The sequence below is a fragment of the Dermacentor andersoni genome, chromosome 9 (genome assembly GCF_023375885.2).
Source record: "Dermacentor andersoni chromosome 9, qqDerAnde1_hic_scaffold, whole genome shotgun sequence".
In the NCBI taxonomy this organism is placed as follows: domain Eukaryota; kingdom Metazoa; phylum Arthropoda; class Arachnida; order Ixodida; family Ixodidae; genus Dermacentor; species Dermacentor andersoni.
Window position 1 is genome coordinate 118,982,121 of NC_092822.1, and position 19,965 is coordinate 119,002,085.

The 19,965-nt window shown below is 48.6% G+C and overlaps 1 protein-coding gene and 1 long non-coding RNA gene across 2 annotated transcripts in view; both read left to right on the plus strand.

Moving 5' to 3' along the window:
* Nucleotides 1-11,990, plus strand: part of LOC140213258 (uncharacterized) — a 69,258-nt gene extending 57,268 nt beyond the window's left edge. The window contains exon 3 of the long non-coding RNA XR_011890213.1: nucleotides 11,773-11,990. This is a non-coding gene — a long non-coding RNA (uncharacterized lncRNA). The remainder of the gene's footprint in view (nucleotides 1-11,772) is intronic.
* Nucleotides 11,991-14,729: 2,739 nt separating this feature from the next.
* Nucleotides 14,730-19,965, plus strand: part of LOC126529576 (uncharacterized) — a 56,126-nt gene continuing 50,890 nt past the window's right edge. Inside the window, exon 1 of the mRNA XM_055069876.2 lies at nucleotides 14,730-14,880. Coding sequence (XP_054925851.2) covers nucleotides 14,872-14,880 — 9 coding nt within the window. The 5' untranslated portion in view covers nucleotides 14,730-14,871. The remainder of the gene's footprint in view (nucleotides 14,881-19,965) is intronic.

The window sequence follows — 19,965 nt, forward strand, 5'->3', positions numbered from 1 at the left end:
TGGGTGACCAGAGAAGCACCAGAGAACCCGGAGAAAAGTGCACGTCGCGATGGTGGCAATTGTAGAGGCGTCTCTGATGCTCCTGTGAGGCCTCGAGACGGGTGCGGGCGATCTGGCGTGCGTGGTCGACGTGTGCGATCGCGTCGCGGGCGTATTCAGTGGCTGAACGTGTGGCCGAGGGCAGCAAAGTGTCCAAGTGCAACGCGGGTTCTTGGCCATATAGGAGGAATAATGGTAAATAGCCGGCGGTGTCGTGACGCGATGAATTATACGCGAACGTCACATATGGTAAATGAAGATCCCAGTCGTGGTGGTCGGTCGCAACGTACTTCGAAAGCATGTCGATGATGGTCCGGTTGAGGCGCTCCGTGAGGCCGTTGGTCTGTGGGTGGCAGGACGTGCTGAGCTTGTGCTTTGTCGAGCAGGAGCGGAGGATGTCCTCGATGACTGCCGACAGAAAGCTGCGGCCACGGTCAGTGAGTAATTGGCGCGGAGCACCATGTACTAAAACGATGTCATAGAGCAGAAAGTCAGCAACGTCAGTAGCACAACTTGTCGGAAGGGCTCTGGTGATTGCGTACCGCGTAGCATAATCAGTAGCGACGGCGACCCATTTACTTCCGGAGCCCGAGAGAGGAAACGGTCCAATAAGGTCCAGAACAACACGGAAAAAGGGTTCCGGTGGGATGTCGATCGGCTGGAGACAACCAGTTGGAGGTGTGGAAGGTTTCTTCCGGCGCTGACAGGGCTCACAAGCGGCAACGTAGCGCCGCACGGAGCGGGCGAGACCCGGCCAAAAGAATCGACGGCGTACACGGTCGTATGTGCGCGAGACGCCCAAGTGTCCAGCCAAGGGAGCGTCGTGAAGTTGTTGGAGGACAGTCGAACGCAGGTGTGATAGAATTACGAGCAGAAGGTCAAGGCCGTGTGGATCGAGATTGCGGCGGTATAATGTCCCCTCCTTAAGGAGAAACATCCAGGAGAGAGGCGTCGCCAGGCGTTGACTCCAGATGGTCGATGAGGGCTCGTAATGAAGGATCGCGGCGTTGCTCGCTGCCGATTTCAAGCAACTGGGACACAGAGAAAACGCAAGCGATGGCGTTCGCATCAGCCGGTTCGTCGACGGGGTAGCGGGACAAAGAATCGGCATCCTGGTGCAAGCGTCCCGTCTTATATACCACGGAGAAGGTATATTCTCCAGGCGTAACGCCCAGCGAGCGAGTCGTCCCGTGGGGTCCTTGAGCGAGGATAGCCAGCAGAGAGCGTGGCGATCAGTGATGACACAGAAGGGGCGTCCGTACAAGTATGGACGAAACTTTGCAACAGCCCACACAAGAGCGAGGCACTCGCACTCTGTGATTGAATAATTGCGCTCGGCGGGTGATAGAAGTCGGCTGGCATAGGCTATAACGCGATAATGTCCACGCTGGCGTTGTGCTAACACTGCTCCTATGCCGTGACCACTGGCATCAGTTCGAACTTCCGTTGAGGCAGACGGGTCAAAGTGGGCCAAAATTGAAGGCGTGGAAAGGAGAGTAGTCAGCTGCGAAAAAGATGCGGCATGGTCAGGACCCCAAGAAAAAGGGGCGTCTTTCCTCAAGAGGTCGGTAAGGGGACGTGCGATGGTCGCAAAATCCTTCACAAAGCGTCGGAAATAAGAGCACAGCCCTACGAAGCTACGAACGTCCTTGGTAGACTTGGGAACAGGAAAATTCGTAACGGCGCGAATTTTCTCCGGATCGGGTCGCACGCCCCTGGCGTCCACGAGGTGTCCAAGGACGGCGATTTGGCGGCGAGTGAAGTGGCACTTTGACGAGTTCAACTGGAGACCGGCACGGCGGAACACGTCAATAACCGCTGAAAGACGGTCTAGATGCGTGTCCAATGTGGCCGAATAAACGATGACGTCGTCCAGATAGCACAAACAGGTGGACCACTTGAACCCCTGAAGCAAAGAGTCGATCATTCGTTTGAAGGTGGCGGGCGCGTTACAGAGACCGAAAGGCATCACCTTGAGCTGATAAAGGCCGTCAGGGGTAACAAATGCAGTCTTCTCTCGGTCCATGTCGTCGACGGATATCTGCCAGTAGCCGGACCGTAAGTCGATAGAAGAAAAGTAGGTGGCACCGTACAGGCAGTCTAGAGCGTCATCAATACGTGGCGAAGGGTACACGTCCTTCTTTGTGATTTTGTTCAGGTGGCGATAATCTGCACAAAAGCGCCACGTTCCATCCTTCTTCTTGACAAGTACCACGGGAGACGCCCAGAGACTACAGGAAGGCTCGGTAATGTCCTTTTCAAGCATCTTTTTGACTTCCTGTTGGATAACAGCTCGTTCGGACGCAGAAACACGATATGAACGTCGGTGAATAGTGTTCGCATCGCCAGTATTTATGCGATGGGTCACGACGGACGTTTGACCTAAGGCTCGATTGTCAAAGTCAAAAATGTCGTGATAGCCTTCAAGAACGCGGCAGAGCTTCAAATTGAGCAGGTGTAAGGTCAGAGGAAACCATTTTCTCAATGTCGACGTCAGTACCGTGCGATGACGTCGTCACGGTATGGGTCGTCACTTCGAATGGCTCGACCTCATCATCCTGCAAAGCGCTAATTATAGCCAAGGAGATCCCCTGAGGCAGAACTTGCGTGGTTAGCGCGAAATTGACAACGGGAAGGCAGGTGCGGTTGCTAGTAATTTTCAGCACAGTGTGCGGCACGGTAACACCATGTGTAAGCAAAACGGCCGGAATTGGTGCGGCCACGTAATTGCCGTCAGGTACAGCTGGTGAGGACAAGTCGACGTGTGTCACAGAGTGGGGCGGTAGGCGAATGAAATTCATGCAGCTTAAATGGCTTGGAGGCGGGTCCACAGGGTCGGCAAGAAGAGGCAAGTCAAGGTGAAGTGAGCCGGCCGAACAGTCAATGAGGGCAGAATGATTGGCAAGAAAATCCAGACCGAGAATGAGTTCGTGAGGGTGAAGGTGATGACGTGAGGGTGATGACGGTGAAGAGAACGACGGTGTGTGTCTCAGCAATGATGAGTCGGGCAGAACACATGCCAACAATAGCGACAGTCCCTCCGTCGGCGACTTATACAACTCGGTTCGGGGCAGGCGTCAGTACTTTCTTGAGCCGACGGCGAAGAGCAGCACTCATAATTGACACATGCGCCCCGGTGTCAATCAACGCGCACACAGGAACATTGTCGACGAGAACGTCCAAAAGATTCTTTTTCGCGAGTAAGGTGAAGCGAGGATTTCGTGCCAATGTCGTGATAACAGCTTCACCTCCAGAAGCTGCACTGTCTAGTTTTCCGGTCGGGGGTGCGGCGAGTAGGTCAGCGAAGGAGCACGGCGTGACGGGGGCGAGCGAGATTGGCGGCGGAAGGGAGAAGGTGAGCGGGAGTAGCGGGGTCGTGTCAAAGGTGTCGCAGGGTCAGATGATGGGGCGGGCATAGAAGCAGCGAAGGAAAAGGACGCGCTAGAGGGGCGAGGGTGGTAATCAGGAGAATAGCGCGTCGGAGAAGTCCAGCGGCTGCGGCAGTGGCGAGCGACATGTCCAATGCGTCGGCAGTTAAAACAGATCGGCTTGTCGTCCACGGTTCGCCATTCGGAGGGGTTGCGCTGTCCATAAAAGGAGTAAGAAGAGCGGGGTGGTGACGTGCTGGGAGAAAGAGGTTCTGAGCGTACGGAACGAATGGATTGCAGGCGGACGTTGGACAACTCTTGACGGACGACGGCCTGGATCAAGGAGATTGTCACCGGAGAATGATCAGGTAACGGGAATGAAGGGGCCGCCCGTTGTGCCGCTTCGACCTCACGACGAATGATGCGGGTCAAGTTGTCACATCGCGACGGCTGGTGGAAGAGGTCGCCACAGGATGACGTAGCAGCGTGTTGGGATGTCGCGTGATGTGCTGGGACACCCGGCGGCTTTTAGCATGCTCGAGACGGCGGCACTCCTTGAGGATGGTATCGATGCTGGTGACGTTCGTAAACACCAGTAAATTGAACGCGTCGTCAGCAATGCCTTTGAGGACGTGATTAACCTTATCGTCCTCAGGCATGTTCGGGTCAGCCTTGGCACAGACGGCCAAGACGTCGAGAATGTACGACACGTAGGACCCGGTCGACGTCTGTACACGTGTGGCAAGGGCTTCTTTGGCATTGACTTGTCGACCAAACGCATTGCTAAAGAGGTCGCGGAGCTTGTCTTTGAAGAGAGCCCAGCTCGAGATCTCCTCTTCGTGAGTCTGGAACCACGCCAGTGGAGCTCCGTCGACGTAGAAAAGAACGTTGCCAAGCATAATAGTCGGATCCCACCTGTGACTGGTGCTGACACGTTCGTATAAGCGGATCCAGTCGTCAACATCAGGACTGCTGACTCCGTCGAAAACACCAGGATCCCGAGGTGGGGAAACGGCGACGTAGGTCGGGGCTGCAGGTGGAGACGCGTGCGTAGATGAAGTGCCACCAGCAGGAGCCGAAGTTGCATTGTCGCCGTTGCGACCGCTGCGAAGCTCCATGACGGGTACGGGGAACGTCCACCTCCACTAAATAATGTTACGTGTAGCTGAAGCCGAGTACTATTTACAATTTATTTACAGGGAAGCTAACGGAGGCCAAAATGGCGACGATATATCAAGCCGGCACACACGTCGTCTTCGTCCTCCTCAGTGTAGCCACACTGTGGCGGCTGTTCCGTAGCAATATATATATATATATATATATATATATATATATATATATATATATATATAGTCGCAGCACCGCGCAACCGAGGCAGAGAAAGTAGAAGGAGAGTGCGCGCGCGTGATCTCGTGGTACTTTGCACCGGTGGGGCCTTGCCTGTGGCTTCCTCCTGGACCTCGTTTCACCCTGTAAATTAACATATTTCGTAACATCTTTGGTGGAGGTGCTGGGTAAATCCTGGACTACCCTGGACTATCCTGGACGACTCAGCTCTACCGATTGTCCGACAGAGTAGATGCTTGGCCGGTTTACGACAGCAAGCACTACGAAGCAGCTCGATAACGTGGTTCTTTTTTGCTGGAACCGCGCTCCTCTGGTTTGAAAACCACGAGAACGTTCTGACAAGCTGGAGTAATTTTGTAGAAGAATTTGCCAAGTGCATCGGGGACCCAATCTCTAAGAAAAAGAAGGTTGAGCGGACACTTTCCTGACGAGTTCAGTTACCTGGCGAAACTTGTACAATGTACATAGAGGCTGTTTTGAAATTATGTGGAATCGTCAGCGCCACCATGACAGACAAAGACAAAGTAGGACATCTGCTTAAAGGAATCGCTGAAGATGTTTATAACCTTCTTATAACGAAGGAAGGTGTTAGCACTCCGTCTGATTTGAAGAAACACTGCCGGGTGTTTTAAGCGCTGAAAATGAAAGGATTGGACCAAAGTTCGGACGTTTGGACAATGTCACTACTATTGCAAGTGTGTCCGTCCCAGCCCATGACGACATCTCCTCGGTGATTCGGCAAGTGGTTAAAGAAGAGCTTGAGCTCCTTAAAGTTGTTGACGGCGCTCATGTGTGCCATCAGTGTGCATTTGACGATCGCTCTCGTGTGCCACCGGCCACCTGGGCACGTCAGAGTTACCGAGAGCCTAGCAGGACCTATGCTGATCGTCCGGAGAGCAGCAACTTGCCACCGCAACCGACAAGTCTGGGACAACGACAAGATGCACCACAACAATATGTTTCGCGGTCTCTTCCCTTCTAGAACCAGCCTGACAGTTAGTTTCTATCCCTGACACCCTTGTCACCGGTGTCGCCGGCGACAATCCGCGACTCCCGCATTTGCTATAGCTGCGGTGTGCCTGGAGACATTTCTAGGTATTGCCACCGCCGCCAACAGCGTGCTCCACGGTTTAATTCACATACACCCCGCGTGCCCGCTGACGAGCCCTGGCCGTATCCCAGTGCCTTTCAACGGCTGCAGCAGGGACGCGCGAACCGCAGTGACTACCCCCTTTCTGAGCGCAGCCTTACACCACCACCGACACAACAACGACGCTCTCCAACACCTCGTCTTCGCTCATTGTCACCGCCGCCACTGGGAAACTAGCTGGTGTGACCGAGGGGGGTGAGGCCGCAATATATTCATCTTAATCAAGACCCCCTTGTGCAAAATTGTTTAAAAACAAAGTGTGTGTTTCAGATGGCATTGTGAATGCTTTTGCTTTAGTTGATACCGGGGCTGCAGTTTGTTGTGAGCAAGTCCTTCAAAAATCGTCTTGATGTTTTCTTGGGATCGGAACGCTACCTTTCATGGAGTTGATGGGAAGATGTTACGCCCACTTGGGGTCTGTTCTGTTTCAGTTATGCTAGGGGACCAGGCATTTCGAAGTGAATTCACTGTGCTTGCACGTACAACGCATGACATTATTGTAGGGATTGATTTCTTGCGGTAGTGGGGGGCAACATTGGATTGTCGCGCTGGAGCGATTTCTCTTCACCGCGACGCGCGAACTTCAATGGCTGATAACACCAGTGATGCCGCAGACGTTCTCTCCGGGTCGCAAGTTGTGTGTTTACCCCCTGAGACTGCAATCTTTGCACCTGTCAACACTTCTCGCCCTCGTACGGCTTCTTGTTGTGGTTTAGCCGAGCCTGATTATAACAACGCGCTCGAGAAAAATGTGATAGTCGATCGCTCCCTCGCTGTCACCACTGATGGCTGTACTCGCTTGTGGACAGTGAACGTTTCAAGCCAATCCATAACACTGCTGCTAGGAGTTAAGCTGGCAAGTTTTGACAAACGAGCCACAGTCAGCGTCGGAACGGTCGAAATGCCAACTGCCGAAAACAAAAATCCGACCCCGATTGCAGCCATGACAATTCTGCTGACTTTAAGCGCATGATTAACAAGTCGCTGTCTTCTAGTGAGCAGCGTCTGCTTCAAGGAGTGCTCGCTCGCTACGCCACAGTGTTTGATTTTGCTCAAGACCAACGAGCGTCCCATGCACCACCGTCGTCCCGTATGCGACACCGCGTCAATACAGGGCAAGCGACGCCAATTCGTCAGAAGCCTCATCCCGTTTCATATTCAGAGAGAAAAGTAATCGCCGAGCAGGTCGAAGAAATGTTGCGGAAAGGAGTGATCCAGGAATAATGTAGCCCCTGGGCTGCTCCTGTGTACCTAGTCAAGAAAAAAGACAACTCATGGAGATTTTGTGTGGACTATCGCCTCCTAAACACAGTAACAAAGAAAGACGTGTACCCCCTACCACGAATAGACGACGCCTTCGACTGCCTCCACTCCGCGTCGTATTTCTCTTCTGTTGATTTACGGTCAAGATATTGGCAAATTCCCGCGCACCTCTCAGACAAGAAGAAGACAGCCTTCGTGACACCTAACGGTCTATTTGAGTTCAACGTTATGCCCTTTGGCTTATTCAACGCTCCAGCGACACTCGAACGATTCTTTGATACTGTGCTCCGCGGACTCAAATAGAAAATTTGCATGTGCTATTCAGACGACGTCATTATCTACGGCCGGGCATTTCACGAGCACATTCAGCGCCTGTCGGTCATTCTTGACTGTATCCAGCAAGCTGGTCTTATTTCAAACTCGAAGAAATGTCATTTGGATGACTGTCAAGCCCTCATACTAGGCTTTCTGGTCGACAAAGACATACTTGTGAACTGCTGATTGCGAATCGGCGTTTCAACAGCTGAAATATTTGTTGACTTCTGGACCGGTTCTGCGGCATTTTGATCCGGAGGCGTCAACTGAGCTGCATACTGATGCCAGTGGTGTTGGCGCTGTGCTTGTTCAGACCTGCGGTGGCTGTCTGCAAGTCATTGCGTATGCTAGTCGGACACTTGCAAAATCGGAGGAAAACTACACCGTTACTGAACTGAAGTGTCTAGCACTCGTCTTCACCATTCAGAAGTTCCGTCCGTATCTACACGACCGCACATTCACGATAGTGACTGACCATCATTCACTCTGTTGGCTCGTTGGGCTGCGTGACCCGTCTGGCCGGTTGGCCCGTTGGGCTTTCCGCCTTCAAGAGTACAACTTTTTCATCAACTACAAGAGCGGACGATGTCACATAGATGCTGATTAGCCATCCCGTTTCCCTTCGCCGCACACTAGAGCTGACGATGATGACTTCGATGACTACCTATAGTTTCCATCTCTCCCGACTTTCCAGATCTGCTTACTTTCGAGAGCGAGCAACGTTACGACCCTGCCTTGAAATCCCTACGGGCAGCTGCACATGAGCCAGCAGGAACAACACCGTTTACTTATCGTAATGGTTTGCTATACAAAAAAAAAATACTCGGCTGATGGTCCTCCATTGCTTCTAGTTGTGCCCGAAAACCTTGGCCCTGCTGTCCTTCGTTCCATGCATGATGATATCACGTCCGGGCACCTTGGCTTCGCACGCACACTACACCGACTGCGCCAGAGATTTTTGTGGCATTAGCTCTGGAAAACTACGAAACAGTATGTCGCCAGCCGTACTGTTCGCCAGCGCCACAAGCAGACGACTGCGCCTCCAGCAGGCTATTTGCAACCTGTTATGCCACCGCCATTACCCTTTGAAAAAGTCGGCATCGACTTGCTCGGCCCGCTCCCAAAGACGTCAGCTGGCTACCGCTGGATGTGTAGATGCGTAGATGCGCCGGTATACGTAGATTACCTTACTCGCTACACGGAAACGGCGCCACTTCCATCTGCCACTGCAACAAATGTCTCTTCCTTTTTGTTGCATCACGTCATACTCCGTCACAGTGCTCCACGGGTTGTCATTGGTGACCGTAGACGGCAATTCACCGCCGACGTTGTTGAAGAACTTTTACGGCTTTGTGGACCTGCATGTCGTCATTCCACTGCTTACCAACCACAATCCAATGGCTTCACGGAGCGGGCGAATTGAACCCTTACCAACATGTTATCAATGTATGTCGCTGCTGACCTCGAAAATTGGGACGCCGTCTTACCATTTGTAACGTACGCGTACAATAGTGCCAAGCACGAAAATACTGGATATGCGCCGTTCTTTTTTCTGTATGCACGCGCTCCCCAGAGCTTTCTGGACACTATTTTACTTTTGTCATGTGAAGAAGATCCTTCAATCGCCTAAACTCTCTTTCGCGCTGAAGAGGAGCTTTGACTGCCGCATCTTAGGACGCTGTCCTCACAAGGCAACAAGATTCGCTACGATGCGTGGCATATCCCCGTCAGGTTTACTCCCAGTGGCTATGTTTGGTTGTGGACACCTGCTCGTAAGAAAAAAAAAAACGGATTACACTGCAAGTTTCTCGCCACTGAAACTAGAACATTCGTTATATTTACTCGCTTGAGTGATGTGAACTATGTCATCGCCAAAGTGACGGCAAGTAATCGGCGTTCACGTTCGACGCAAGTTTATCACGTGGCCAGACTCGAGCAGTACCATCACAGGTCCCTTTAATTCGCTCAGCGAGCTTTGTCTGCCCCCGGGGAAAATGTCGCAGCACTGCGTGACTGGGAAAGCGAAAGAAGAAGGAGAGTGCGCGCGCGTGATCTCGAGGTACTCTGCGCTGGCTGGGCGTTGCCTGTGGCTTCCTCCTGGACCTAGTTTCAACCTGTAAATAAACATCCCACAACCTTCGCAGGTGGGTTCGTTCCCCATCTGCGGCAAGTTGTTTTTCATCCACTTTCATTTCCATTTCCATTTCCAGCAAGTACTGTCTAAGACAGTACTTGCTGGAATGCATGTCTTAATTCAGCACATTAAGTACGGCTTGCCGCAAGGATCCGTCTTGGGGCCTGTTTTATTTTTACTCTATATTAATGATATTGTCAATATTCAAGGCTGTTCCAATATTATATTATACGCGGATGATACTAACGTGTTCTTCTCAGGAAGGGAAATAGGAAATCTTTTTGAGCAAGCTAACATCTGGTTACAGCAACTAAGCTTGTGGCTAAATGCGAATAAACTCCAATTAAACATAACTAAAACTAAGTATCTAGTGTTTAAATCAAAAGGAACAATAATCCACCCTCAGATAACACTCCAATTTCAGAAGGTCAACCTCGAACAGGCACCAACAGCCAGATTTTTAGGAATTATCTTCCATGAAAATATGTCCTGGTCACCGCACGTAGATGTTCTTAGAAAAAATATTGCTTGTGCTGTCGGTGTGCTAAATAGGTTGCGATATTTGCTACCGATAAATGTGAAGCACAATATTTACAACGCGCTTATACATTCTCGATTAACTTATTGTTTTCTAGTTTGGTCAACCACTACACAAACTAACTTAAAGTCAATTCAAACACTCAAAAACCGCGCACTGCGCGCGATAGGTAACTTAGAACGTACTGATACCACTAAACCATACTATAACAAATATAAAATATTAACAGCATCAAAACTTCACACTTACAAATTATTCCTCGAAATTTCACGGCAATTCTGGGATGACAAATGTTACTTCCAAAGCAAATACCATGGCAGAACGACAAGCTATAACCTCAGAAAAACTCTGATAGGAAAACCACGTTGCAGAACAATATACGGAGATAAAAAACTAGCAGTTCAACTTCCTAACCTTCTAAACGACTACCCCTTGTTATTGGACCTGCTAAATTCTGGAATTTCAAAGCAAAACTTTAAGAAAGCGGTAAAAGAATTGTTACTATCCGAAGACTAATAGAAATGTTCAACTTCATGTATAGAAAATTTTGTACATGTTTCTTGTTGTTTTTAGAAAACTGTCTAAACTTTAACCTTTCAGCTACAGGTATGGAAAATTTCGTACATCCTTTTTCTTTCTTTTTTCCTGTTGTTGTTCTGCTTCAATTGATTAGAAAACTGTATAAACTTTAACCTTATTTCTTACGCGAATTGTGTACTCAAGTGTTGAAAATGTGTACTATAATTTCATGTGTGACCTCCTGAAAGCCTGCCACTGCCACGTTGCTGCCAATGTACGGGTGGCACGGCCTAGTCAGGCAAATGTTTGCCTTTAGCCGTGTCCCCTAAGACAATCTGTTCATTGTCTTAAATAAATCAATAAAGAAAGAAAGAAAGGATGGAGATGTTCATTATAACGGCAACGTAAAAAGGACGGTAACACACAGAGCAAGCGCTGGTCCTGTGTACACACAGGCCCCGTGTGCTGCTTCTCTGTGTGTCGCCATCCCTTTTGCGCTGCCGTTATAACGAACACCAACCAAGTCGCCCAGTTTTACAGCTCAGGATGAAGTTTCTACTCTTAGCCTTGACCATCTCAGGAGCGCTGTAACGTGCACGCAATTAGCAACATATATGTTCACTTTTTCAATTATACATACATCAAAACGCTGCGGTAACTGCTAATAACTAAACGTACCGTCTCGTCCACCACTTCTCACTATTAGGCGAAGCATCGCGTCTGAGCATATGCCAAGATAATGTCAGAAGAGCTTTTACTCACATAGTGCAAAATGTGGAGCATTTTCTTATCACTTGCAATGCTGTAGCCTATTCCGCTCCACTCCTACGCAATTTGACTGCAACGCACGAAGTCGGGAAACCACATCGAGTTTTCAAGATATACATGGCTTTTGTACGTCGAAGCTTGGCACCCATCAGCGTTATGATTTTGCCCTTGGCACAGGACCATACCTACTTGTCCACCAGTTTATTCTTTCCCATATGTTTGGATAGAAACCCCGAGCTTAGGCTTTCTCATAAATATGATCATCTTCAATGTTAAATAGCCTTAGCTGTTCGTTTTTCTTATTGCATCGCTTCTTCTTGCTTCCTTGCAGACGAAAGAACTCTTTCACAGTCTGTGATTTGCACGTTTGGCACGAAGTTAAACTCCGCAACGGTTTTCCCACCTGACGGCCTCTGCGACTGCATATTTTTCGATTCCCTCTACAAGAACGGCACGAACAAGCTGGATGGCGACAGTTCACCGAATTTTATGTACTTCAAGAAAAAAGCGATGGAACACAATGAAACAAATTTCGGCGTTGGTCTTGACTTCGAGTAGGTATCTTTTGTTATTATGTCGTCAAGGGGAAGCCCCAGCTTAAGCCCAACTCTGATGCCCTCTATTCAAATACACATAAAACGCAGAAACAGTTTTCTGAGACAATTAGTTGGCTGATATTAATGAAATATGTTGCCTTTGAGCGAGAAAAGTAAATTTTAGTGATTGTTCGAAGGCAAATTCTGATTTAAAGCTTTAATTCTTTAACAGGAATTTTAAAACATTGGCAAGTGTGAAAAAAATAGAAGGTAGGCACTTAGGAATTTGTTGCTTTGCACCAAGAATATATATTGCACTTCTGTAACCTGCACCCATTAGAGCATCCAAAGCTAACGAATTCGATATATTAATGTATATCTTACTTGAACTTGTTACATTGTCTACAAGGGCTTTTCAAAACTCCTACTCACATATTAGTGGTATACTTGAGAGCCATGTAAAACACATGAAATTTGTCCACTTTAGGTTTAATATTAGATGCAATTTACAGAGCTGTAAACATGATAATATTGTTTTCTGAAAATTCGCGATTTTCCACATGATGACTTAAATCGAAAATTCACTACGGACAGTCAATACATTTTAACTTTTTCTTTTATAAGCGACAGACCTCATCAAATTTGGTGCAGTGGTTTCCGAGAAAAAGATTTATTCTTTCCCATGTATTTAGATTGAAGCCCCCGAGCTAAGGCTTTCTCTTAAATATGATAATCTTGGATGTTAAATAACCTTAGCTGCTTGTTTTTCTTATTCGAAGTGTAATCGCACCCCTTATGTAACACCCCTTTACGGAAATAAAAGTGAACTGAGCTTGCTTACAGAGCCAGTACTCTACCTCAGCAGCTCAGAACAGCGCGGTAGAAGTTGCAGGTCCTGTCCGCTGATCCAGAATAAAAATCGGAAGACAGGCTCGTCCTTCGCGCATGGGCATGCAAGCTGGAGATACTGATGCTTTGGGTGCATTCTTCGCGCGAACATCTGCCGTGTATTGCTATCAACGAATACGCACAAGACACAAGAAGACTTGCTGCGCGACCGCAGGCACATTTGGCTGCACTTCCTATAGGCGATTTGACTGCAGGCTGTGCCGCAAAGTGTTATGACGCCGCGGTTGAGGCCAACTGATCAGTGCATAGCCGCACAGCAGCTTCATAAATATCTGTCGGGAGGAGGTGCACCTAACGTAGGCGGACGCTGGTCAAGCAGACAAAGAGCTCCAAATCATGCAAACACGAGGCAATCAGTGGCGCGGCCTTGCTTAGTAACCAAAGACGTGCACGGCACGCGGGCCAGTCCACGGAACGACTGCGCGACACGTTTCATGGTGGCGCAGGACGTTGATTTAAATGTACGCTCGTCCCTTTCTCACGAGGTGCTCTAGCTACGTGTGGAAAGCGAGTCTAAGCGTGGGGGACTCGGTCCCCGTCGCACGTGGCTCTTGCGGCAGCTGGCGATCTCATGGATGTCGTTTTATTATGGATGGAAAGCGGAGCCAACGAGAGCATACACTAGAGAATGAGTCTATAGAAAAGGCGGAAAATGGGGGTGAATTTCTTGCCTATATCAGAATTTAACGAAATGCGCACACTAACGCGGTTCAGATGGTGGAATGATATCACTATTGCGCACCTTGCCTCCGTAGATTTTACTTCTTTGCAACAAAGAGTCGTACCCGACAACATAACTAGTCAAGTGGAAGAATACAGATACCTGGGCGTGACTTTAACATCTGATCTTAAATGGTAATCCCATATCTCCAACATCTGCTCCTCTGCAAGGAAAAAGCTAGGTTTCTTAAAACATAATTTAGGCAATTCTTCAAGCGTACTTACTTCAAGCGTACAAGTCATTTGTTAGACCTGCTCTTGAATACGCCAGCATAGTATGGGACCCACACACCACAATCAACATAGATAAATTAGAAAAAATCCAGAGATTAGCAGCAAGGTTCATATATAACCGGTATAAGCGAAGGGACTCTCCGTCCGCCATGTTACATCAGGCAGCCCTTGAGCCATTGGCTGAAAGAAGAAACGCTGCCCGGCTGCGCTTTTTTCACTCCTTGTATTTTCAAGAACTAGGCAAGGCATTCAGCCACAGGAGTACTTCGAAAGGGACACAACCAGACCCTCACGACATAAACGTAGTCATAGCATCAAGCCAATATTTGCCCGCACGAATTTCTTGAAATATTCATTTTTCCCGAAGACAGTATCCGACTGGAATTCCCTGCCTCATGACTCACCTCTCCTTTCTTCAACTTTTTGAGAGCGTATATAATCTGACTGTATGGTTAGAAATTATGATTACTTATTACCTATGAATATTGTGCTTCTTTGTCTATGTGCCTGTGTTTGGGGCATGTACTCCCACAAAGTGTATTTACTTTGTAACCTTGTTTAGTTTTGTCATTTTATTTTCTGGTTGTAAGTTGTAACTTCACCATTGTTGCTGATCCTAAGGTATAGTGCTTACTAACAAATGTATGTCTGCTTGGACCGATTCGATCTGCAGTATACTGTAAATAAATAAAAATAAAACATAGCAGCGGCTTTGTTATCACGCTTTCCTTGCGCTACAACGCATCGCTCTAGCGCTCTATAGCCAGCAATGAGGACTTTTGTACCTGCGGAAACAGTAGCGAGACTTTGAAAAGTGTCCGTACTTTGGTCACGTAGGCTCTTATTAGCTTGGTCTTCTTTTCCTCCTTCTTTAAACAACTAGGAGCTACGTGGACGTCGAAGAATTTTTGAATTCTGATCACGCAAGCCCGATTCTTCAGCAGCTGGTAAGAGGCGGCATCCACCATTACGGAGTGATCAACACGCCCGTAACGCCGCTGTGGACCACAGAAGTGAAGAAAGTGCTGAACATGCTCAAGGTAACATCACCCACAAAGTTGGCATTCGAAGCCGAAAGAAGAGACCGGTTGCGAGGGCTCTTATTATAGATATTTACGAGTAGGTGTGACGTGCCATGCATTTAGGGCACTTCGTTTTCAGGTAAAATCTGATTATTTCCGATTTTCGCGCCACATCAAGTTTTATGCAAGTCGGGTTAAACCCGGCTTGTCCCCGAAGTTTGCCCTTTCGTAAAATATAATAATAAATGTAGTTAAAAACTAATCAACGCCGCCTACCTTGTGTGAGCAGGTGGTCAAGGTATATGATGTTAATTAATGTTCTGCATATATTAACGTTGTGTATGCCTCCTTTCATTTAACATTCAAACAAACACCGGTTTGCATATCTGGCGCCTGCCGGCCTTGCGTGACCGAAAGCTCCTTGTTTATTTATGAGCCACGTTCACATTTGTACGGGAGTGGCGCATTGCATCGCGTTTTCCACGCACCTATGTACATGTAAAGGGAGATAATTCGCTAGAAAGCTAACGCCGTGCTTACGCCGATCTACATTGCGCATTGTAGTTGTGATGTTGAGAGGATGTTTACGCAACTACGTTACTTTCAAAAGGTGGCTGGTTCTGCTAGTTGCTATTCCATTAACTGGTTACAAGAGTGCATGACTGCAACCAGTAATGTAGGACGACAACTGAAAAGGACTAAAGCCCAGACAGTTCTAACATGGACAAAGAAATGCTAAAAATATATATGGCAATGTACGTCAACAAGGTGTGCAAGACAAGGAAAAGCATCACGCCTCTTGCGATGTATACCCGTGTGCATTATTTGCGTTTTTTTTCTATTTTGTTAAAAAGTGATGTGGTATATCAGCGACGAACTTTGATAACGCCCCATGCGGCTTTCTTGTGCCGGGCTGATCAGCCATCAGCCTTGCCCAAAAATATGTTCACAAGCAGCTGTCAGTGCCTTGATGCGCTCACTTGAAACCTGACCTTATAGTTGTTGACCGGCAGCCAGACTGCTGCCCGGTTACTTTGCCATGCAATAAAGCCGTGCCATTCGGCGTCCTGATTTCCTGGACGCTGCGTGTATCAAAGGAAGATAAACTGTCAACGAGGATGGAATCCTGGTAGACGGCTTCAGGCTTCACCGGCGGCAAGGATCCACGAGCTAACGAATACTCCAGCGAGGAAGAGCCCGTTCGATACGTCGACGCGCCAGAGCCAGAACAACGCCCCTCATGTCTCTGCAGTTAGGACAAGTTGAAACTTTTGAAGTCTCTTCCGGTGGTTGGCCAAGTTATGAAGAGCGCATTCAGGCTTTCTTGCGAGCTAACAAGGTGGAAGAGAAGGTTAAAGTTGACGTTTTCATTAGCGTGTTAGGGCTGAAGACCTATGCCCTATCGAAATATCTAACTGATCTCGAGTGTCCGTCTGATAAACCGTTCTAAGAACTGCTTACGCAGCTGCGAAGTCACCTGTCGCCTAAGCCTTCCGTTATCGGAGAAAGAGCATAGTTTCACCGCCGCTCTCAACAAGAGCAAGAAATAATTGCACACTATGCTGCTGAACTCGGGCCGCTAGCGCCAACTTGCGAGTTTTGCGCATTTCTGGACGAGGCTCTAAGAGACGTTCAACGTCACTTGTTCTGTGAAGACAAGAAATTAACCTTTCAGCAAGCCGTCGATCGAGCCATAGCCGTAGAAACCGCGCTGACAAATGCATCGGCTACGCAAGGAACTTCAGCGGCAGGGTCCGATGTCTAAACGATACACCCAATTAAGGAAACGCCTGTCTCGTACTTCCGCTGTGGGTCAACAAAGCATGGAGCGAGCTCTTGTCGAGTGCGATATGCTTTCATTGTAACAAAAAGGGACACATTCAGCGCGCATGCTGCCGCCGCCATGGCAAAGAAAATTTGGTCGAAACCAAGACTACAAGTGCAAACCTTAGCCGCGCCGCGTCAGCGATTGCAGAGCGTCAAGGCAATAGAACTAAAGAGCCAATTATGCTCGATGTCACAGTCGAAGGAAACCCCTTAAGCATGGAACTTCATACTGGTGCCGCCGTATCGGTGAGATCTGAGTTGCTGTTTCGTTCACGATTTACGAGTGTTGTTCTGCGCTGAACCAGCCTCACAATGCGAACGTACACGAACGAACCCGTCAAGCCATGTGACGTCGGCTTCGTCACTGTCCAGCACAATGATCAGTGCCAACGTTTGCCTCTCTACGTGCTTCGCCAGAACGGTCCGCCACTTCTCGGACGCAACTGGTTGCAGCACATAAAGCTTGACTGGACTCATGTATGCGGCCTTCAGAATATGCAGCAAGCACAAACGGCCAGCACGGAGCCTTCCGAGCTACAAAGTCTGCTGAACCGCTACTCGGACATGTTCAAGGACGAGCCCATTCAAGGGGAAAAAGCAATTTTTTTTTTTTCAATGATAGCAAGAAACCACGATTTTGTAAAGTAAGGAGCGTTCCATTTGCTTCAAGAGCAGTGGTGGAAGCAGAGTTGTCTAAGCTAGAAGAGCTAGGAATTATTTCCCCAGTTGCCAACAATACGATGCGCCAATATTACAAGTCAGTAAGCGTGATGGTTCAATCCAAATTTGTGGAGATTATAAAGCCACCGTAAATCCCATACTGGACACAGAAAGGTACCCGCTTCCTAAACGTGGTAAGTTATTTGCAGTGCTTGCTGGAGGAGAGAAATTCTCAAAGATTGACTTAAGCCGAGCATACCAGCAAGTAGAATTGGACGAAGAATCCCGACAATACCTCACATTGAATACTCCTAAGGGTCTTTTTTGTAGTTAACTGTCTACTATTCGGTATTACATCAGCGCCAGCGATTTTTCAGCGCATGGACTATGTGCTAAAATGGCCCAAATGCGTGACTTGCTACCTTGACGATATCTTGATCACTGGTCGTAGGCTAGATGAGCGCCTACGTAATCTTGAAGCTGTCTTAAAAAGGCTTTTGGAGCGAGAAATTCGCGTGAAACTATCAAAATGCGATTTTTTTTCAAAATGAGCTGCAATATCTGGGACACGTAATCACCAGCGACGGTGTCCAACCGACGAATAAAAAACTGCCGGTCAAAGCGCCACTTCATCCTTGGGCCTGGCCTACGCGACCTTGGCAGCGTGTGCACGTCGACTTTGCCGGCCCCGTGAAGGGACTTTGGTATTTGATTATTGCAGATGCACATTCGAAGTGCCCTGAAGTGTCCTCAATGAGCACAATTTCAGCGCAAGCCACAATTGCTTGTCTACACGATCTTTTTTGTAGATTTGGGTTCCCAGAGACATTAGTGTCGGACAATGGCACCCAGTTCATATCTGCAGAGTTTCAGCCTTATCTGCAGGGAATCGGCACGAGGCACGTACGAACCGCACCCTAGCTACCACCCAAACAGCAATGGCTTGGCCGAGCGTTTAGTCCAGACTCTGAAGTCAGCGCTTCGAAAGTCAAGCCTACGTATGTCACCGTCGGACCTTGTGGATTTTCTGCTGGCCTATCGCAACACGCCACACGCGACTACAGGCGAAGCGCCTGCCATGCTGCTCGCGGGGAGGCGGCTCCGCACCAGGTTTGACCTGGTCAGGCCATCCACTGAGGAACACGTCACGCAACGCCAAGTACAGCAGTCACGGCGCCGAGGTAGTCGCACGTCAGTGTTTTGGTGAGCGCGATCAAGTACGCGTACGCAGTTTCCGTGCGTGGCCAAAGTGGTCGCATGCAACAGGGCAAGTCCGCATGGGCCCATGTCGTACAGACTTAGTTTTGTGACCACGTGGTGTTCATGAGTGGGTGCGACATCACAACCACGTTGTGCGTGACAGCACAGCGCTGATTGGGCTTCTCGACGTGGACACGTGCCTAGTCAACGCTGCAGCAGCAGCAGCCGCCCACACAACCAAGTGTTCCAACCAGTAACGATGCAACATTTCAAACATCGGTCCACGCTAACGGCCGCATTTCGATGGGGGCGAAATGCGAAAACACCCGTGTGCTTAGATTTAGGTGCACGTTAAAGCACCCCAGGTGGTCGAAATTTCCGGAGTCCTCCACTACGGCGTGCCTCATAATCAGAAAGTGGTTTTGGCACGTAAAACCCCATAATTTAATTTTAGCGCTAACGGCTCAGACACCGATAGTGCTCGTCGATACCCTCTGAGACAACGCCGGCCAGCGGAACGTTACGGGCTGACTGTTTCGCATGCTTACAGCAATCGTAAGTAAGTACGGGAGGATGTGGTATATCAGAGACGAACTTTCATAACGCCTCATGCTGTTTTCTTGTGCCGGGCAGATCAGCCATCACCCTCGTTTCAAAAATGTGTTCATAAGCAGCTGCCACTGCCTTGATGCGCTCACTTGTAACCTGAGCTTATAGTAGTTTACCGGCAGCCAGACTGCTGCCCGGTTACTTTGCCATGCATTAAAGCCATGTCATTCGCCGGTATGACTTCCGGACCACGCGTGTATCAACTGCAACAAGTGCAAATAACCAAAAGCATTTCCAAACACCTCTCTGTCTTGTTTTTTTTTTAATGCCATTTCTTTTAAAAGGCAAGGAGAATATATATTTGATCATCTCATGGTTGGCGAGAAGTTCTATGTTTAATTACTTGTTACTGTGAGTTTTTTGCGCGCGTATGAATACAACGTTTGTGTCGAAAACGAGACCATTTCCCGCGTTATACGTTTTTCCGAGGTTACCGCGAAACTGCGGAACCTTGGGCGTCCCGGCAACAAAAACAGCCACCCGACGTTTCTTTTTATTCGCATGAACATTCCTCCCTCCCTTCCCTACAGCAGGGATAGCTCCGCTGCAACAGCTGTGCCCTACACAACAGCCATTGTGTAGGGCCGCACCAAAGATATCAATATATCCAGGCAAATGATACTCAGCCACGCTACGACAGCGACAATATATATATATATATATATATATATATATATATATTGTCACAGTCGGTAATGTGGAAAGAAGGCGACGGTGATGGTGGTCTTGGAGACGACGAGGAAGCGTTTAGCGGTATCGATGTTCTACGCTTGTTGGCTCAGCCATTAAAAGCCACCTGTAAATAGA